Source organism: Penicillium angulare (genome assembly GCF_028827245.1).
Source record: "Penicillium angulare strain IBT 27051 chromosome Unknown utg000004l_segment0_segment0, whole genome shotgun sequence".
Classification (NCBI taxonomy): Eukaryota; Fungi; Ascomycota; class Eurotiomycetes; order Eurotiales; family Aspergillaceae; genus Penicillium; species Penicillium angulare.
Window position 1 is genome coordinate 4,853,526 of NW_026623163.1, and position 16,530 is coordinate 4,870,055.

The 16,530-nt window shown below is 49.2% G+C and overlaps 5 protein-coding genes across 5 annotated transcripts; 1 reads left to right on the top strand and 4 right to left on the bottom strand.

Annotated features, from left to right (window-relative positions):
• Positions 1 to 229: 229 nt before the first annotated feature.
• On the bottom strand, positions 230 to 3,847 carry N7478_005701 (putative protein kinase; the record flags this gene model as incomplete). Its single annotated transcript, XM_056921915.1, has 3 exons — positions 230 to 383; positions 441 to 2,351; positions 2,421 to 3,847. 3 exons carry the CDS (start codon positions 3,845 to 3,847, stop codon positions 230 to 232), a joined length of 3,492 nt encoding a protein of 1,163 aa, XP_056779952.1.
• A 1,873-nt stretch (positions 3,848 to 5,720) lies between these two features.
• Positions 5,721 to 6,275, bottom strand: N7478_005702 (uncharacterized protein; the record flags this gene model as incomplete). The annotated part of the gene is made up of 1 exon (XM_056921916.1): positions 5,721 to 6,275. One exon carries the CDS (start codon positions 6,273 to 6,275, stop codon positions 5,721 to 5,723), a length of 555 nt encoding a protein of 184 aa, XP_056779953.1.
• Positions 6,276 to 7,958: 1,683 nt separating this feature from the next.
• N7478_005703 (GTP cyclohydrolase I) lies at positions 7,959 to 9,234 on the bottom strand (the record flags this gene model as incomplete). The annotated part of the gene is made up of 4 exons (XM_056921917.1): positions 7,959 to 8,261; positions 8,318 to 8,622; positions 8,751 to 8,890; positions 8,963 to 9,234. 4 exons carry the CDS (start codon positions 9,232 to 9,234, stop codon positions 7,959 to 7,961), a joined length of 1,020 nt encoding a protein of 339 aa, XP_056779954.1.
• A 693-nt stretch (positions 9,235 to 9,927) lies between these two features.
• On the bottom strand, positions 9,928 to 11,588 carry N7478_005704 (WD repeat RBAP46/RBAP48/MSI1 family protein; the record flags this gene model as incomplete). The annotated part of the gene is made up of 6 exons (XM_056921918.1): positions 9,928 to 10,102; positions 10,176 to 10,661; positions 10,721 to 11,182; positions 11,244 to 11,349; positions 11,446 to 11,505; positions 11,564 to 11,588. The coding sequence occupies 6 exons, from the start codon at positions 11,586 to 11,588 to the stop codon at positions 9,928 to 9,930; spliced, it is 1,314 nt and encodes a 437-aa protein (XP_056779955.1).
• A 507-nt stretch (positions 11,589 to 12,095) lies between these two features.
• N7478_005705 (chromatin-binding exonuclease XRN1) lies at positions 12,096 to 16,387 on the top strand (the record flags this gene model as incomplete). Its single annotated transcript, XM_056921919.1, has 2 exons — positions 12,096 to 13,797; positions 13,887 to 16,387. 2 exons carry the CDS (start codon positions 12,096 to 12,098, stop codon positions 16,385 to 16,387), a joined length of 4,203 nt encoding a protein of 1,400 aa, XP_056779956.1.
• Positions 16,388 to 16,530: the final 143 nt, after the last annotated feature.

Genomic DNA, 16,530 nt, shown 5'->3' on the forward strand with positions numbered 1-16,530 from the left:
TGACTCCTATACGGATCCTCTCAAGTAATTTATGAAAATGGTCTGAGAATAATAAATTTCTTTATGAATAAGGGGGCATTAAATGACAAAAACAAGCCCTAGATAGTATTTCCCCGAATAATGAATTTCCAATGTAAATGCGAGTCATCCCATGCCATCTGCGCCCGATGCCGCACACAAGAAAAGCAAAACAGTCTCTGTCGACTAATACGCAGCTTACAGACGCAGCCTATACAGGCCGTGCTCGCTTCGAATCACGATCGCTCGGATTCTCCGCCTTGCGCTTGTCCCGGTCTTTTTGGTTCTGCGCCTCGACCCGGCGAGCCTCTTTCCGGAGCGCTTTAGATTCGAACTCATGCCAATCTCCTTGGACGAACTCTAATCTGTAAAGGGAAATGTTAGCAAATGGATAAAAAAAAAACGGTGAAATTGGATCTTACTCAGTAGCCTGCGTTGGAGTCGGTTCTTCAGACAGGAAATAGGGATGTTGTAAAACTTGTTCGGCGCTGGGTCGCTTGGTAGGATCGTACTGGAACACCGAGGAGATCATATCCAGCGCAGCCGGTGTCAATGTATCGCGATACGTATCTTCAAATATTCGCTTCTTGCGTTCATGTGGGCGCATCAGTTGGAACCATGGCATTTCCACAAAATCCGCCCATTCGGCCCGAGTTGGAGTGCCCAGAGACTCGTAAAGCTTCTCCAGTTGGCTAATTTCACCACCATCTCCAGGGAAGACTGCTTTCTTGGTGAACATTTCCATGCAAACACAGGCAGCGCTCCAGACATCCACAGCCGGACCGTACCGCGTCTCACCCAAAAGAAGCTCTGGTGGTCGGTACCAGATTGTAATTACACGATTGGTATAGTCAAGCTGACGAGTCTTCGAGAAGAAGCATGCCAGTCCAAAATCAGCAAATTTCAACAACCCTTGGTTGCTGATGAGGATGTTAGCAGCCTTGATATCTCGATGCAGAACACCTCGGTGATGAAGGAAGTTTAAGCCTTCAAACATTTGCTTGGCCAAGTCTTTCTTATGGGCAAGAGTGAGAGAAAAGCCAGGGTGATTAATGAGGCCAGTCAAGTCATGCGAAAGATACTCGAAAACCATAAAACACTCATTTCGTTCAACCATGACCTCCAGAAGGCTCACAACATTGTGACTCCGAAGATGCTGTAGAAGCTTAATCTCTCGTACAGCAGTAACGGGGAAACCATCTTTCTCGCCTTCCATTCGGATCTTCTTCAATGCAACCTCACGTTTAGTGAAGACGTGAATGCCCTTGAAGACTTTCCCGTAAGTCCCTGCACCGATCACAGATTCATTGCCCGGCTTTCGATAGTAAACCGAGTCGACCGATGCATATTGTTCTGGTAGAGTGGGCCGAGGCTTAAAACGCGTAAGAATCTTCTTTTGCTTGGGCGGTTGTCTAGGTGATTCTCGTTGTGGCGGAGGAGAGAATTCCCTACGGCGATCTTGCCTGGAGTCAGGCTGTCGACCGCCTCTTCGTCCATCGCGACGCTGGTCAAAACGCCGGTCATCTCGCCGATCCCGTGAATCATGGAAATCTCGAGGATTTCGGGCGTTTCTGCGATCGCGACCCCGGTCACGGCGATCGAATCGCGGTTCAGGCTTGAATTTGGGCAATGGGCCATTGGTTAAGCGGTTTCGAGGCGATGGTGCATCAGGTGGATGGGCTCGCGGTGTGGGTTCTCGGATTTGCATTCGCTGAGCCAGATCTGGCTTTGGTTTAGGCGCAGAGGCCGGTGTTGTCTTTGCCTTGAGTGCAAAACTGAACTTGCCACCTTTGTCTGCAGGGGTCGCTGGTTCATCTTCATGTGCTGGCGGAGGCATATCGTGGGAATCATTTTGACCATCGGAGCCCTCGAAGGCCGCCGCTCCGCGTACATCATCTCGTTCGCTACCTCTGTTGTTTGAAGACTGGTGATTGACCAAATTCTCAAAAGCTTCAGGAGACTGAGGATCATTAACAGATTGCTGACGACTAGGTGGAGTCCGGGATCCTTGAGAATGCAAAGGTCGCGGGCTTTGATGCCCACCTCGACCGCGAGAAGTCCATTGAGAGTTATTGAAGTGGCCCCTTCCGCCGCGGTGCATCGGTCCATTACTGTACTGTTGAGAGCCAGGCCCAGAATATCGGTGGCTTGGACCTTGAGGTGGGTGGTTGCCTCGGTAGCCAGAAAGGCCACCACGATAAGGCGCAGCGCCGTGGGGCGTCTGCGCATGGTGGTTTGAGGGTCCATCAAATCCTTGATGCATTTGGCTATATGGCCCAGTAGGGATATTCTGCGAATGATAATAATCATCATTTCGATGAGGTGAAGATTGGCTATTTCCAGAAACGCAAAATTAGCACATGTTTATATATGATGCATGAAGGAAAAAATCATTGATTTACCCAGGGCCTGAATATGCGGGTTGGCCGTTCCAACCCCCTCGTCCTCCAGAACGGGGAGACGTGGGTGGAGATCCACGGTGGGAACTTGCTGGCGTGAAATGTGGTGATTTTGAATATGGGTGGATATCGATATGTGACCGTGAGGGTCTACGCTGCTTATTTCGTATATCTGGTTGCCGAGACCCATGTATCGAGAATGCGTCGCGCGCAATATCAGGCTCATCGCCCAATCGGCCGACTTGGCTGTCATCAAAGCTCGGTATTGGACGTGGTGAGGGAGCCAGAGCAGAATCATCAGCCACATACTGAGCTGGTCGGTTCAAGTTTATGCCCTCATCTCCCCGTATACGAGAAGAGAAAGAAGATATTCTCGATGCTGCAGACCGCCCAGAATGTCTAGATACTGAGCGGGACCTGTAGCGTGAATCTCGGTCACTATAGCCCCCGGCACTGGGTGTTCGAGAGCGTCGATCTGGTGATGTAGGGTTTCCTCGTCCCCGCGCGGGTGACCTAGAGCGGCCAGGTCTTTGAAAATCAGGGCGACCACGGTCCCTTCCACGGCGGTCCCGGCCACGACGAGGGGATCTTCGCCTAGGACCCCCACGGCCCGGGAACCTACCTCCTCGGTTCTTGTAGCCGGGACTACGGTCGCGTCGGTCTCCGTGTTTTGCAAACGAGGGTTGACGTGGGGGGAATTGGCCGCGAGGGCCCCGAGGTGAAGGGCTGCGTGTTCTTTTGCGTTTAGATGGAGGTCCACCTGGCGAGTCGTCTCGCCGAAACCCAGGGCCGTCTCTTTCCAAAGGTCCGGATGGATGGGAGTTCCAGTCGCCTGATGATGGAGGGCGATTCTGGTCTGAGCGTCGATTGTTATAGAATCCTGGAGATGGACCAGGAGAGCCTCGCGGGGGTGATCGATCGATGGCAGGGTCGTTTGGTGCGATGGATGAATCAGGACCGAAGCGGGATACGCGTCCAGATATCGGTGGCGATCGAGGGGGATAATCAAAACGACGGCCGTTGGGACGTGATCCTCGCCCCCGATCACGGTTGCGATATCTTCCTCTATCTCTGTGAGAGACTCGACCTCTATTATTGTCTCGGGGACGGGGTTCGCGATCGGGGTCACCACTCCACTGGTCTCTCAACACCGGACTCCTACGGGATCCAGCCATGAAAACGTGGCCAGCAGCATCTGGCGTTGGCTTCTGCAAATAGATGTAGCCAGGCGAATAGGGTGGGAGGACAGAGTCGACACGCCCAAAAATTCCTGTGAATCGCAGAGAGTGGAGCCGTTTGATTGTGATCGCGTCCGTTGAGGCGGAAGTTCTTTGGGTTTTGGAGAGGAGTCGTCCCGGAGTAGTGGTTTTTCCGATCACTGCGAGGTTGATGAGCAAAGGGACAGGGATCTCAACTCGTTCAACAAGCATGAAATGGCATCAATAAGATGGCAGAAACATTTCAATGTCAAAGAAATGCTGAAAGCAATTTACTAATCTAGCTGTTGGCCGCTTGGAATGGCTGTGAGAGGCGGAAGATTAGCTGGCGTGGTGGGACTGGCCTGTGCGGCTCTACAACTGGCTTCGGAGCAATAAAGTATGAGGCCATGGCGTTAGTCGAGGGCCAAACAACTCCCATCCACCGGTGTTTCCTTTAATTTTTTTTTTTGGAATGAGCCGCCTTCACTCATCTTCCACTGTCGCTTGCACGATAAAAGTACTTTCTCTCGCATATCCCTTCTTTTCTGGAGAAATACAGCCCCAACGGGGGCTTCTGAATGAGAGAATAGGATCGACCTGCAAGTTAGCTCTTGAAGCTGTTTGAGTTTCTTGGCCTGGTTTGCCTTTTCACTTGTTCAACACCACCCATCTTCCCTTGTAAGGCAGGATCGCACTTGACAAAAGAAAGACTTAGTGGATCACTCTATCTACGTTCTGCATAAAGCCAAGCTGATAGCACGGCAGGCTGTGACACCATAATTGCTGGGTATAGGAAAACCTCAAAGCCGACGCAGTTTGTCGACCCTGGGCCCTGTCTCTCAGTCTGTGATCATAATGAGATGGTAGTTTCCAATCAAGGCAATGGATATAGTCCTGCAGTATGAGGTTGGGTGCTTCGTCTCTCAGACGATCGCCATGCTTCATGGGAGAGCATATCCGAAAACGATTGACTGAGAAGCCACGGGGGCTTCATGTCGGTAGTTGCAGGCGAGATCAGAAGAGAAAATAGACCATTCACTGCAAAACAGTTCTGGTCATGATTTACAGCAGAAAGACAAGGGGAAGTCTATCTGAAAAGAAAAGGATCCCATCCGGCTAAGTGAGGCCCGGTATATCTGAACAAGGAAGGGCTGTTCCCAAAATTCCCTGAGAAATCGCTCTTAACCACCCTCCAAAATTGTCTTGAATAAACTTGCGAATGCCAGCTATGTTTCCCATCGTCGACTTTCAGATGATCAGCAGTAGATCTCTCATGTGGAGAAAGGTGAATGTTGCAACAAGTAAACCGCTCCGGGCAGTGCACCAAATTTTCCAGTCAGCAAAGTGCATATGTCCTCGCACGGTAAATATTGGATACGTCCAAGAGACGTGAAAGACGAAGGTTTAGAACCTCCAGTATTCAATCCCATTCTATCACTCGCGGTATTTCGAACAATGAACAACAAAAAAAAGCAGCATAAAAGAAAAAATATAACTCGGTTCTTAGCCTAAGGCCATTTGTGTAGCTTAAATTTGAGGACGTCTTCAGGTTGCGCTTTGGGTTGCGTTCCACACTTGCTCCTGCTGACTGACCCTGGACCGTGCGGCAGGAAGTGGCATGGTGTTTTGATGGCCGAGATGCACTAACAAGGCGGGGTGGGGGTTAAGGGTTAACTTGATTGTCCATCCATCCAGGAGCAGGGATTATTGTTGATATGTCCAAGAATATGGGGACGGCAAGCCGATGGGGCAAGTGGGACATGGCAGAGTTGTTGTTGATGTCACGTCAGGTTGAGGTTGCGGCCGCCTGGAACTTCCGCAGTCTTCACGTGATCTATCACGTGTGATTGGCGCACGGTTAATCTGATCAAGAAGAAGTGGAGCTTCTGGGGATCTACTTGGTCTACTTGATCTACTGACATTTACTATGGGACATCCTTGCTCGGTGTTTGATTTATTTGTGACTCTTGAGTATAACCAGTTAGGCCCAGTCATTTGGCTAAGTACATTCGCACATCCATTCTGAGAGTAACAATAAGCGAATTGAACTATCCCCGTGTATGGCTTTTGTTTCAACCATGCGTACATCTCGATTCTCAGCAAACTAGAAGGAGGGTTCCCGAGAAGCCCCTTCGCCTCCTTCGCTTCCTTCGCCTCGCAAATCAAGAAGCATTGCGTCGATAAAATCGCAATCGACCTCAGGTATGTAATCTGGGAATAGCTCTTGAAGTACCTCTTCGACTACTTCATTGACCTCTTCCTGTCGGAGCACTGTTGGCGCATCTGGTTCCAAGAAAGAGTCATATGTACTATCCACCATTGCCGGATACCATCCGAGTGGCTCGAGGTAGCCATCGAACTGTGGACTGGGAATTCTTGGAACCGTCATCCCCGCTTCGGGATCTGACGGGTTTACGTTGACGGAGGTGGGAACAGAGGATCGTCGGTTCAGGTGGGTTGGTGTAGGAAACGACTCGATGGGGACCACATCTTCTGGAGAGACCCCTGCTATGAGCTGCTGTCGGATAAGGTATGCTTGGAGGCCAGCATGAGGGTCGACAAATAATGGTCCAGTGTTGTCGGTAGATAAGGCCGATACCAGGTGACCCAGTCCTACAGTTTCAAGCTCGAGGTCTTGATCTTGAATTGTATGGAACATCCGATCAAAATCGTTGACGGTGGTAGGCTGAATACAAGGAAACTGATTCTGAGGGCAAGCACGCTGGGCAGTATTTATATGCGACCGAGTATATGTAGCGCCCAGACTTGGAAACTGTAAGTTTTCGATGGGATTATGATGTTGATGAGGATATTGAACCCTAAGTCTTCGTATTGCTTCCTGCGCGTTGTGGGCCACGATTCTATTATGGCTCTGAGATATTGACTGACTGGCAAGTCCTTGTGTTGGCTTGGGTGTGGCCATCGTGAAATGTAAGAGCAAAATGAGAAAGTGAACCTGATCAAGCACCCAGTCGTGAAAATGCAGGGCCTTGGAAGTTGGGAACGTAAACAGAGAGATGTTGGATCGAATAAGGAAGAAGAGAGATCAGCAGAAGTTAATGAAGTTAATGAACGGATCAGCTTGGGAGCATTCACTCAAGGTTATGTGTGAAGGTAGTTGATTACATAGGGTTGCTAACATTCACTCTCTATAGAGTCAATTTTTAGGTCATAGAGTCCACTTTTTAGGTAACCACTACCAGCCTCCTGGGCTACATGTAAGTCCCATTCGGAAAACTATGGTTGTTGCTAGGGGAGCCTAATATAACGTTGCTTCCAGAAGAGTCACCTAGGCAGGTGTGTGTGCTGATTCATATCTAAGCAGCCCTGACATTGCCATGGTAGCAAGCCAGATTTTGAATCACCACAAGGAATCAAAGGATAATCTAAATGAGTAATTACAGCTGCCAGTTGAGATCTCAAGCACCCCTTACTATAGATTTACTGAGCCTCGCGGCCCTGAATCCGTTTATGTAGAGAGAACTGAACGTAGTACATGGACCTCGATCCCAGCCCCCCCCCTTGGTAAGGCTCCAATCATGTAAGTCACAATGATACTATCTATATTCATCATCATGCTTACGAGTCAGAATTTAGCATTGGATATACATGACAGTGCCTTTCCAATAGGTAGAGGTATCCTTTCTACTACTGATATGAAATAAGCTATACAGTGTTGTCAAAAGAAACAATGAGTTGAGTACCTAGGTATTCATGGCATTCCAATGTATAGAACACGGTACATATACAAGTAATCTGGCTAAATAGCCTCTTATCAAGGTTTTGGGTTAATTTTGAGTACAAGATGAAGACTTCAAGTGTTGAAACAGCCTCGCTGGCACTGCCAAGAGGAGTTGGGTTTTCAGTAGAGAAACCCAGGACACACGCAGAGAAAGGGAGGGGGAAAGAGTTAAAAAATAAGAAAGAGTCGCATGGAAGGTGGTGCATGTTGAAACATCATGGAGTCGAAAGATCGTTGTTATCTTTGGGATATGGAAACAAAAAGCCATGAATAAAAGAGATCAAGGGTCCCATTCACGGTATTTTCCAGTGAGTATGCAAGTGCAAGGTGTTGAAAAGCAGTTGGAAACTGTGTAGCCCAATGAGTCTGCCGAAGGTATATGCAAAAAATCGAGTCGAAAATCGAGGAAGACAGGAAATAAACAGAAAAGACCCATATCCCCGCTAGAGTCTCAATAGTAAAGAAGGTGAAAAATAGAAAACCGGCATTATGTAAACCTGTTGAAAGGTTACGCCCCAAACTCCAAAATCAAAACAAAATATCTTAACTCAAATGAAACCGGAAGGAGATGGCACATATTAAAGAGTGAAGAGACGCAAATTAGCGTCGGTTAAGCAGTGTCAAAAACTCTTCGCGGGTTTTAGCACTTGAGCGCATGCATCCCAGCATGCAACTTGTTGTGGTAGTGCTGCTAACCTTCTGCACGCCACGCATGACCATACAGAGGTGGGAAGACTCCATCACAACGCCAACACCCCGAGGCTTCAGCACCTCCGAAATTGCCAAGGCGACCTGCTTGGTCAGTCTCTCTTGAACCTGAAGTCTGCGAGAGAACATCTCAGCCAGACGGGCCAGTTTTGAAAGTCCCAGGACACGACGATCCGGGATGTAACCGATATGCATCTGCCCCACATCGTCAGTGATTGTTATTCGCCACGGATATATGCAGGTTCTCATACCTTTCCAGTAAAAGGGACCATATGGTGCTCACACAGAGAGAACACATCAATGTCCTTGACAATGACCAATTCATCGTGGTCTTCATGGAAGACTGCACCGTTGACCAGGTCTCGAACGTTCTCTTCATAGCCCTTGGTGAAGTAGAGCATGGCCTTGGCGTACCTCTCGGGGGTCTCACGGAGGCCCTCGCGCTCAGGGTCTTCTCCAACACATTCTAAAATTGTTCTGACGGCACCTGAAAGCTTCTTCAATCGTTCTTCGTTTTCTTCGGGGGTGGAATCTAACCGCTGCCGAGTTCCAGGGCCTGTGGGGCGCAGAATATATTTAGTAAGATTGCCCATTTTTTTGCTCTGGAAAACGTTTGGTATTGATGAAAAGATAGAGAAAGGACCAGAGGAGCCGAATCTCCAATGAAGAAAGATTAGCACTTACAAGGCCAGCTCAGTCCATCAAAATCGATTGGGGGGTTCAGTGTATAAGGACTGGCGGGGCGGGATACAGTCGCCGGCGGGGTCAACGGACCGCCCTCGTCCCGGGGATCGCGGGGAGGGCCATTCAAAGTCGGTCTTCCGCTATATGAGTAAGGTGTTAGAAGAATGAAATCAAATATTTATATCAGGTTGAAAATTCCACCAGCAACATACCGGGTAGCCAAAGCAGTAGGAGCTTCTGCTGCCTCCCGAACCGTCGCATCGTCACTGGGTGTAGCAGCGGCCTCGACATCAAATCCTAGCCCCGCAGGCACTCGAGGCGCAAAGGACGAGCGAATGGAAGAATTGAGACTCTCACGTTCACGGACATCGCGTGCGGTAGTCCCTGTGCTAGGGCCCGAAGACGATTGCAAAGGGGAGCCACCGTTCAACATGTGGGATGGAATTGCGGAGGGCTTGGAGGGAGGGGTGGTTTCTGAGCCCATAGTGGGGATAGCCTCTCTTTTTGGGTGGTTTTTGAGGAGAATCGGGGGACACTGTCAGCTTCAATATAATATGATGGGTCACACTTGAATCTTAGAAGAAAAAAATAGGGCGGAACGGAATTCAAATAGTTCTGCAAGTCATCGGCATTAGTGACTCTACTTTTTTTTTGTCGCAACGGTCATCCGAAAGCACGCTAAGCTACTTTCACCAACGTCCCCCTCACCTTTCCCGACACCGCCTTGGGGATCCATCAATCACGCACTAAGCTGGGTTGTCCGCGGAAGGACTTTTAGTGCTGATGCCATTAAGAGAGACTCGGAGGGGCTTGGGCCTTGATAAACTTGAAAATCGAAGGGACTAAAACACCATTTTTGTTGAACAGTTCCTGGCATATTATAGTGACACAAGTGTAATAATTTACACATTCCCATTAATTAATGCCTTCGTTCGAAGATCGAGCTGAAACACGTCACAGATAACGGGCCGGCAGAATTGTATGCTTACTCCATGTGGCTCTACTCGGAGTAGAATTACGCCCAAAGGAGCATAGGAGCCCTGGAGATATATGAATGCAAGTTTCAAATGTCAGGGTTTTTAAATGCCTCATTACATGACCCTTTGTTTCGCCGACCAGAAAAAAAAAGATTTAATAGAGAACTTGAACAAATAAAATCGAGTACCAAAATGAGCAATTATGCCTCCAGTGCCTCGGTCGGGACATCTTCCAGATCTTTGCCCACAATGGCATCGGCCACCTTCCAAACCTGGAGTAGGTTATCTTCGGCCGCCGAACATAGTACCCACGGGTCGCTAAGGTTCCAGCTAAAGTCGGAGATGCGGTTGGTGTGACCTCCATGCATGAATAAACTAGACAAAAAATAGATTAGCCAAGCCGAGGGATGTAGACAAACATGTCATATAAACGATTAGAAAGACATACAGCTCAGGAGGACCGTCCTGCGCGTCCTCGGGGGTCTGTTCCTCGCCAGCACGGCTGAGGTCCCAGAACATAATCTTGCGGTCATAACTGGAGCTGGCCAAGACAGACTCCTCAAAGGGATGCCACGAGATTGACTGGACAGAGTCGCTGTGACCTTCCAGGGAGTGGAGCTTGGTCTTCAGATTTCGAAGATCCCAAAGACCAATCGTCTTGTCAGCGGAACCAGTCGCCAGGATGGTCTCAGCTGCCGGGTTGAACGAGATAGAGTTAATGGCATCACGGTGCTGGCCCTCTGCAATTGTAGCAGCACGCGTAGTGTCGGAAGAACGGACATCAAGGATCTGAAGAGTAATATCATCGGAGACAGTACCAATGAGCGAAGAATGAAGAGGGTGGTGCTGAACATCGTTTACGATCGATGAGTGGTGGGTGTAAGTGCGCGTAGGGCGGACGGCCTTGTTGCCCTTTGTGTATGTTGTGAGATCCCTGTCATTATTGTGAGCATGGCGTCTTAAAAACAGGCGGTAAAATAGATAAGCTCCCACCATAGTCTGACAGTCTTGTCTTCACTACCGGTCGCAAGATGGCCAGCTTCATGGGGGTTCCAACTCAATCCAAACCCTTCTGCCTCGTGTCCTAGGAGCTCCATCTGGGGGTTCACTGTTCCCGTGGGTTGACTGGGGTGCTTTGATCGGTCCCAAATCATCACCCGTCCATCGGTACACATAGTCGCAATGATATTCGGGTTTTGAGGTTGATAACGAGCTTTGTTCACCTCTCCCTTGTGATCAATTTTCTGTGCAATGTTGAACTTGATCTCCATCTGAGGCTTCTTGGGCCCGCCACCGTAGCCACCAATCTCCCCACGCTCCTCATCATAGTCGTCTGGATTGGGGGCATTGGGGTTTGGCAGCTGAATATGAGCAATTTGGAGGTAGTTCTGGGCGTCGCCTGCCGTGTGGGTGCCAATGAGTAGGCGATGAGTGGAATAAGGCTTATCGGGGACCCTAGACAAGGTAAAACCTGTTAGATACTGGCTCAGAAAGCAAACCAATTATTTGAACGTACTCTTGCTTATCGGGGAGCCACTGAGTGGTGAGGGTCGGCCATTCCAAAGCTGTACTCAGAATCATATCATAAAGGAACGGCGCATTCTTCTTCCATGTCTTGTATTCTGTGGCAGAAGCGAGGATGGTTCAGTAAGTCTGTTTTGACCGAATTGATAATTGAGATAAAATGAGACAACGGATTGAAGCTCCTGCCTAGTTACCTTCATTGACGATCTTCTCGTTGCTGTGCTCGCTTTCTCTCTCCTGCTGCTCCTCCACCACTAATGCTTAGTTAGAATGGAAAATCTCCAGGGGATAGCATTGCTTGAGTCAACATACTGTTCTCGTCCTCAAAGTGATCCATATTTTTCCAACAACAAAAATACCACAAGGTTAATGCAGCCCAGGGATTTGATCTTTGAGCAAGAAAAAAGAGGTTCAGTCGCAGAAGGGCGATCTCCCCCAACGCGAAACCGCGTTAATGGGTGCCACTGACACTAGTCCACATTCGGTAACGATGACCTTGGCGGTGACTTGAGCTTGACTGACGTCCATCTCTGCCTTTCCCACTCTGTGACATACAGTCCTTCCTTCCTTGAAACACTATTCATTAATCTCCCAAGGGGAACTTAGCTCTTGTGGGATTTTTGGCGTTGGCCTTTGATTTTGCTTTTGCCAGTTTATTTACGGAGACGACAGCTGTATTGGATTTCCACTTTCCGATTCTTCTGACGATACTTTTCTCACTTCTTCCCCCACGCTATTTTTACGGCAACTTCAGCTATCGCAGAACTCTTGTACAAGTTTTCGCAAGACTTCATTCCATTATTTCTTCTCGATTTACCTGTGAGGAACACCGTATATCATCACAATGGGTGTCCCCAAATTTTTTCGCTGGCTCAGCGAGCGGTATCCCGCGATCTCCACACTCATCAAGGAGAATCGCATCCCGGAGTTTGATAGCTTATACCTGGACATGAACGGTATTATTCACAACTGTACACACAGTGACAGTGACTCCCCAACATTCCGCATGTCAGAAGAGCAGATGTTTATTGCCATTTTCAACTATATCGAGCACCTGTTTGGAAAGATTAAACCACAGAAGCTGTTTTTTATGGCGGTCGATGGTGTCGCACCACGTGCCAAGATGAACCAGCAACGTGCGCGTCGTTTCCGAACTGCGCTGGACGCTGAAAATGCGAAAGAAAAGGCAATTGCGCAAGGCATGGAAATGCCGAAAGAAGACGCCTTCGACAGCAACTGTATTACGCCCGGCACCGAGTTCATGGCGAGATTGACCCAACAACTGAAATATTTCATCAACAAGAAAATATCGGAGGATTCGGATTGGAAAGGCGTGGAAATTGTGCTCTCGGGCCATGAGGTCCCTGGAGAAGGTGAGCACAAGATCATGGAATACATTCGGCGCTCAAAGGCACAGCCTGGTTATCACTCTAATATGCGACACTGTCTTTATGGCTTGGATGCCGATCTCATCATGTTGGGTCTTCTGAGCCATGACCCCCACTTCTGTCTTCTCCGAGAGGAGGTGACATTTGGGCGTCAGACACAGAAGAAACCTAAGGAACTCGAACATCAAAACTTTTATCTTTTACATCTGAGCATGGTTCGGGAATATCTGGAATTAGAGTTTCAGGAGCTTGAAGACGAAGGAGCTCTGGATTTCCCATTCGATATGGAGCGCGTGATAGACGATTTTATTCTCATGGCCTTCTTTGTGGGCAATGACTTCTTGCCCAACTTGCCTAATCTACATATCAACGAGGGTGCGCTGGCGCTTATGTTCAAGATTTACAAGGAAGTTTTGCCAAAGATGGGCGGTTACATCAACGAGGAAGGCGTCATTAATGTGGAACGTCTGGGGACGTTGATTGATGCAATGAGTGCTTTTGAGCATCGATTTTTTGAGCACGAGTTCTCGGATGCGCAGTGGATCAAATCAAAGCAGAATGACGGTACACTCGAGTTGGAGACAAGACCCAAGGAGTTGACCATCACCACCTCTCAGAAAGAAATCCTCAAGACGATCAAGAAATATGTTTTGAACCGACCTGGTAAGGGCTCCGACGTGAAGCCCTTGGACTTTCCTTCAACATTGCCAGCCCGCGATCGCAGCTTTGTAGAAAAGCTTGCCGATCAGCTTCGAGTCTCCTGGTCAACCACCGAGAACGAGAATGGCGACCGTTTCATGAGACTTCAGCTACCCCAGCCTGAGAATGACGACGAAGATGACGAATCTGATGATGATGATGGGGAGGCGACTTTGGCGATTCAGCGTATTATTCGAAAGTATGAGAAGGCCAAAGTTCAGGACATGTCTGCGGAGGAGGCGCAAGAGGCCGCAGAGAAGAAATATGATGCCAAGTTCCTTGAATGGAGGGACAACTATTACCGCAGCAAATTTGGCTGGGGGCTTGACAACGAGGAGGAGATGAAAAAACTTGCAGAGAACTATGTGCAAGGCTTGCAATGGGTTCTTTTCTATTACTATCGGGGTATCGCATCGTGGCCTTGGTATTTCCAATATCACTACGCTCCGATGATTTCTGGTCAGTGGTCCATGGTTGCTTTTGTCCCGTGTTCACCTTTTTATATATATATATTCTGCTATTATCCATTGATACTGACAGTCGAACAGACGTAAAGAGAGGCCTTGGTGCAAACATGAATTTCCGACTTGGACAGCCCTTCCGACCATATGATCAGTTGATGGGCGTGTTACCTGATCGCAGTAAACAGATTGTGCCGAAAGGCTACTGGGATCTAATGACTTCTCCCGAATCTCCTATCATCGATTTCTATCCTCGTGACTTTGAACTTGACATGAATGGTAAGAAGATGGAGTGGGAGGCTGTGGTCAAGATTCCTTTCATTGACGAGAAACGTCTGCTTGATGCCTTGAAAACGCGAGAGAACCATCTCACCCCCGACGAGAAATCGCGTAATGGCTTTGGAGCTAGTTTGAAGTTCACCTATTCCAGCGATGTGAACTTCGTCTATCCATCTTCTATGCCTGGCGTATTTCCTGATTTGCCCAACTGCCATTGCATCGAGAACACATTTGACCTCCCCACAATGGATGGATTGGTCCCATATCATGGACTGATGGAAGGCGTGCAACTGGGCGAAGCTGCACTAGCTGGCTTCCCTACCCTCAAGACCCTGCCAAACATGGGCCAGCTAGGCTTCCACGGAGTCTGCGTGTTCCAGCAGGAGAGCCGCAATGAAAGTCAGGTCATCACACTTCTGGACCCCTCCAGTCGTGCCAGTGTCGAATTAGCCAAGGCTAAGCTTGGTAAACGGGTCCATGTCGGATATCCGTACTTGCAAGAGGCCCTTGTCGTCCGCGTCTCAGATGAGCTGTTTGACTACATTCTTCCTCCAGGCGAGCAACATCCTGTTTCGATCCCACATACTCCTCAACAAATTGAACAATGGAAGAAGAAGGCGGACAAGATCGAGGGCACCTACAGCAAGCGACTTGGTGTCATTATTGGAGGTGTCGAGTCATTGATCCACATCCAACTGTTGAAAGGCATGATTAAGACCGATGATGGAGCTACCATCAAAGAATTTGCGGATATACCAGGACAAGAAACGGACTTTGCAGCTCAAGTGGTGGTCGACGACGTCGTAAACCCTGACCAACGTTTCATTGAACGTGAAGCGCTGCCCATTGAAGAGGAATTCCCAGAGGGTTCACGTTGCTTCTTCTTAGGTGATTTCAACTATGGTCGACCTGTTCATGTGACCGGCCACTCCGAAGGAAAGGTAAACGGGCTCATCGCAGCTGTCAAAGGCAAAGAGCCGGAGTTTGGGCGCAAGCACGTTCAAGAGGCTGAGCGATCCTGCCCCTACATGCCTTCTTACGCCATCGCAAGAAGTCTGCGCCTTAATCCTCTTGTGTTAGCTAAGATTACTTCCTCCTTCTCTGTCGATGTTGAAGGTTCGCGCGTCAATCTTGGCCTCAACCTCAAGTTTGAGGCGCGAAAGCAGAAAGTTCTTGGATATTCTCGTCGTGGAGAGTCTGGTTGGGAATTCAGCAGCAAGGCAGTGAATTTGCTCCAGCAGTACATGATCACTTTCCCTGAATTCATTGCTGGCATTCAACGAAATCCCCAACGTGACCGCTATTCTCCTGCCGATTTCTACCCAGAGGATATTGCTCTAGCAAAGATAAAGGAGATCCGTGACTGGCTCAAGTCAGTTGAGGCAAAGGATTTTGCCCGAGTCCCGCTTGAAGCTGAGCAACTTGATTCCGATATCGTTCTGCTCATCCAAAACGATGCCGACGAAATGAACCAGTCACTGCCGGAAATGCAGCCAAAGATGGTCCGAAGTGTTCCCCGAGGTGCTCTCCTCCGTCCTGAGGATGTCGAGCAACGTCTTGGTAGCCAAACTTTCAAACTTGGTGACCGGGTTGTGTATGCTCAGAACTCTGGAAAGGTTCCAATTGCTACCCGAGGAACGATCGTGGGTATCACAAGAACGCCGCTCACCATTCTACTTGACGTGGTATTCGATGCCTCTTTCATGAGCGGCACAGATCTCGGCAAGCGTTGCTCACCATTCCGTGGCCAAACAGTCCCTGCCGCATCTGTCCTGAACATCTCATATCGCCAGCTGGTTACCAGTTCGCGTGCTACCACGAGCCAGCAGCCTCACCAGGAACCTACTCCTCTAACAGTCCCTGGATACGGTGCGCCCCTTGGTCCCAACGGACAGGGACAGTTGCAGAATGCGCCTGTGCCTCCACCCCTCAGAGGTTCATTCCGGGGTGCCGTTTCTGGACAATCTCCTCGAGGACGCGGCGGGTTTGCTAACGGCCAACCAACTGCACTGCCCTTCCGTCCCCACACTAATGATGGTCCTCCGCGTGGCCCTCGTGGCCGTGGGGGATTTGCGAATGGAAACCGTGGTGGCCGAGGCGGCCGAGGACGGGGTGGTTATGCCCCCATTGAGAACGGTGACCCCAACGAGGGTGTACTGGAACGCAACCCTAACTTCAAGCCCCAGAACTACTCACAAGTTCCGCCCCCTCAAGGATTAGAGCAACGACGTGGTCGCGGCCGTGGCCGCGGCAATGGCTCACGTGGACAGAACCGTGGAAGAGGGTCAATTGCTGTGAACGACCAGTAATATGATCAACCAGGTTGCCTATTTGCAATTGTTCAAGTATCATGTTAATTATTACCTAGATGTCTGTCTTTATGACCGGATATCCGCCATTGTATTTATGTATAGTTTTCCCCAAAGGAGTATTTACTGGTGGTGGATGGTGA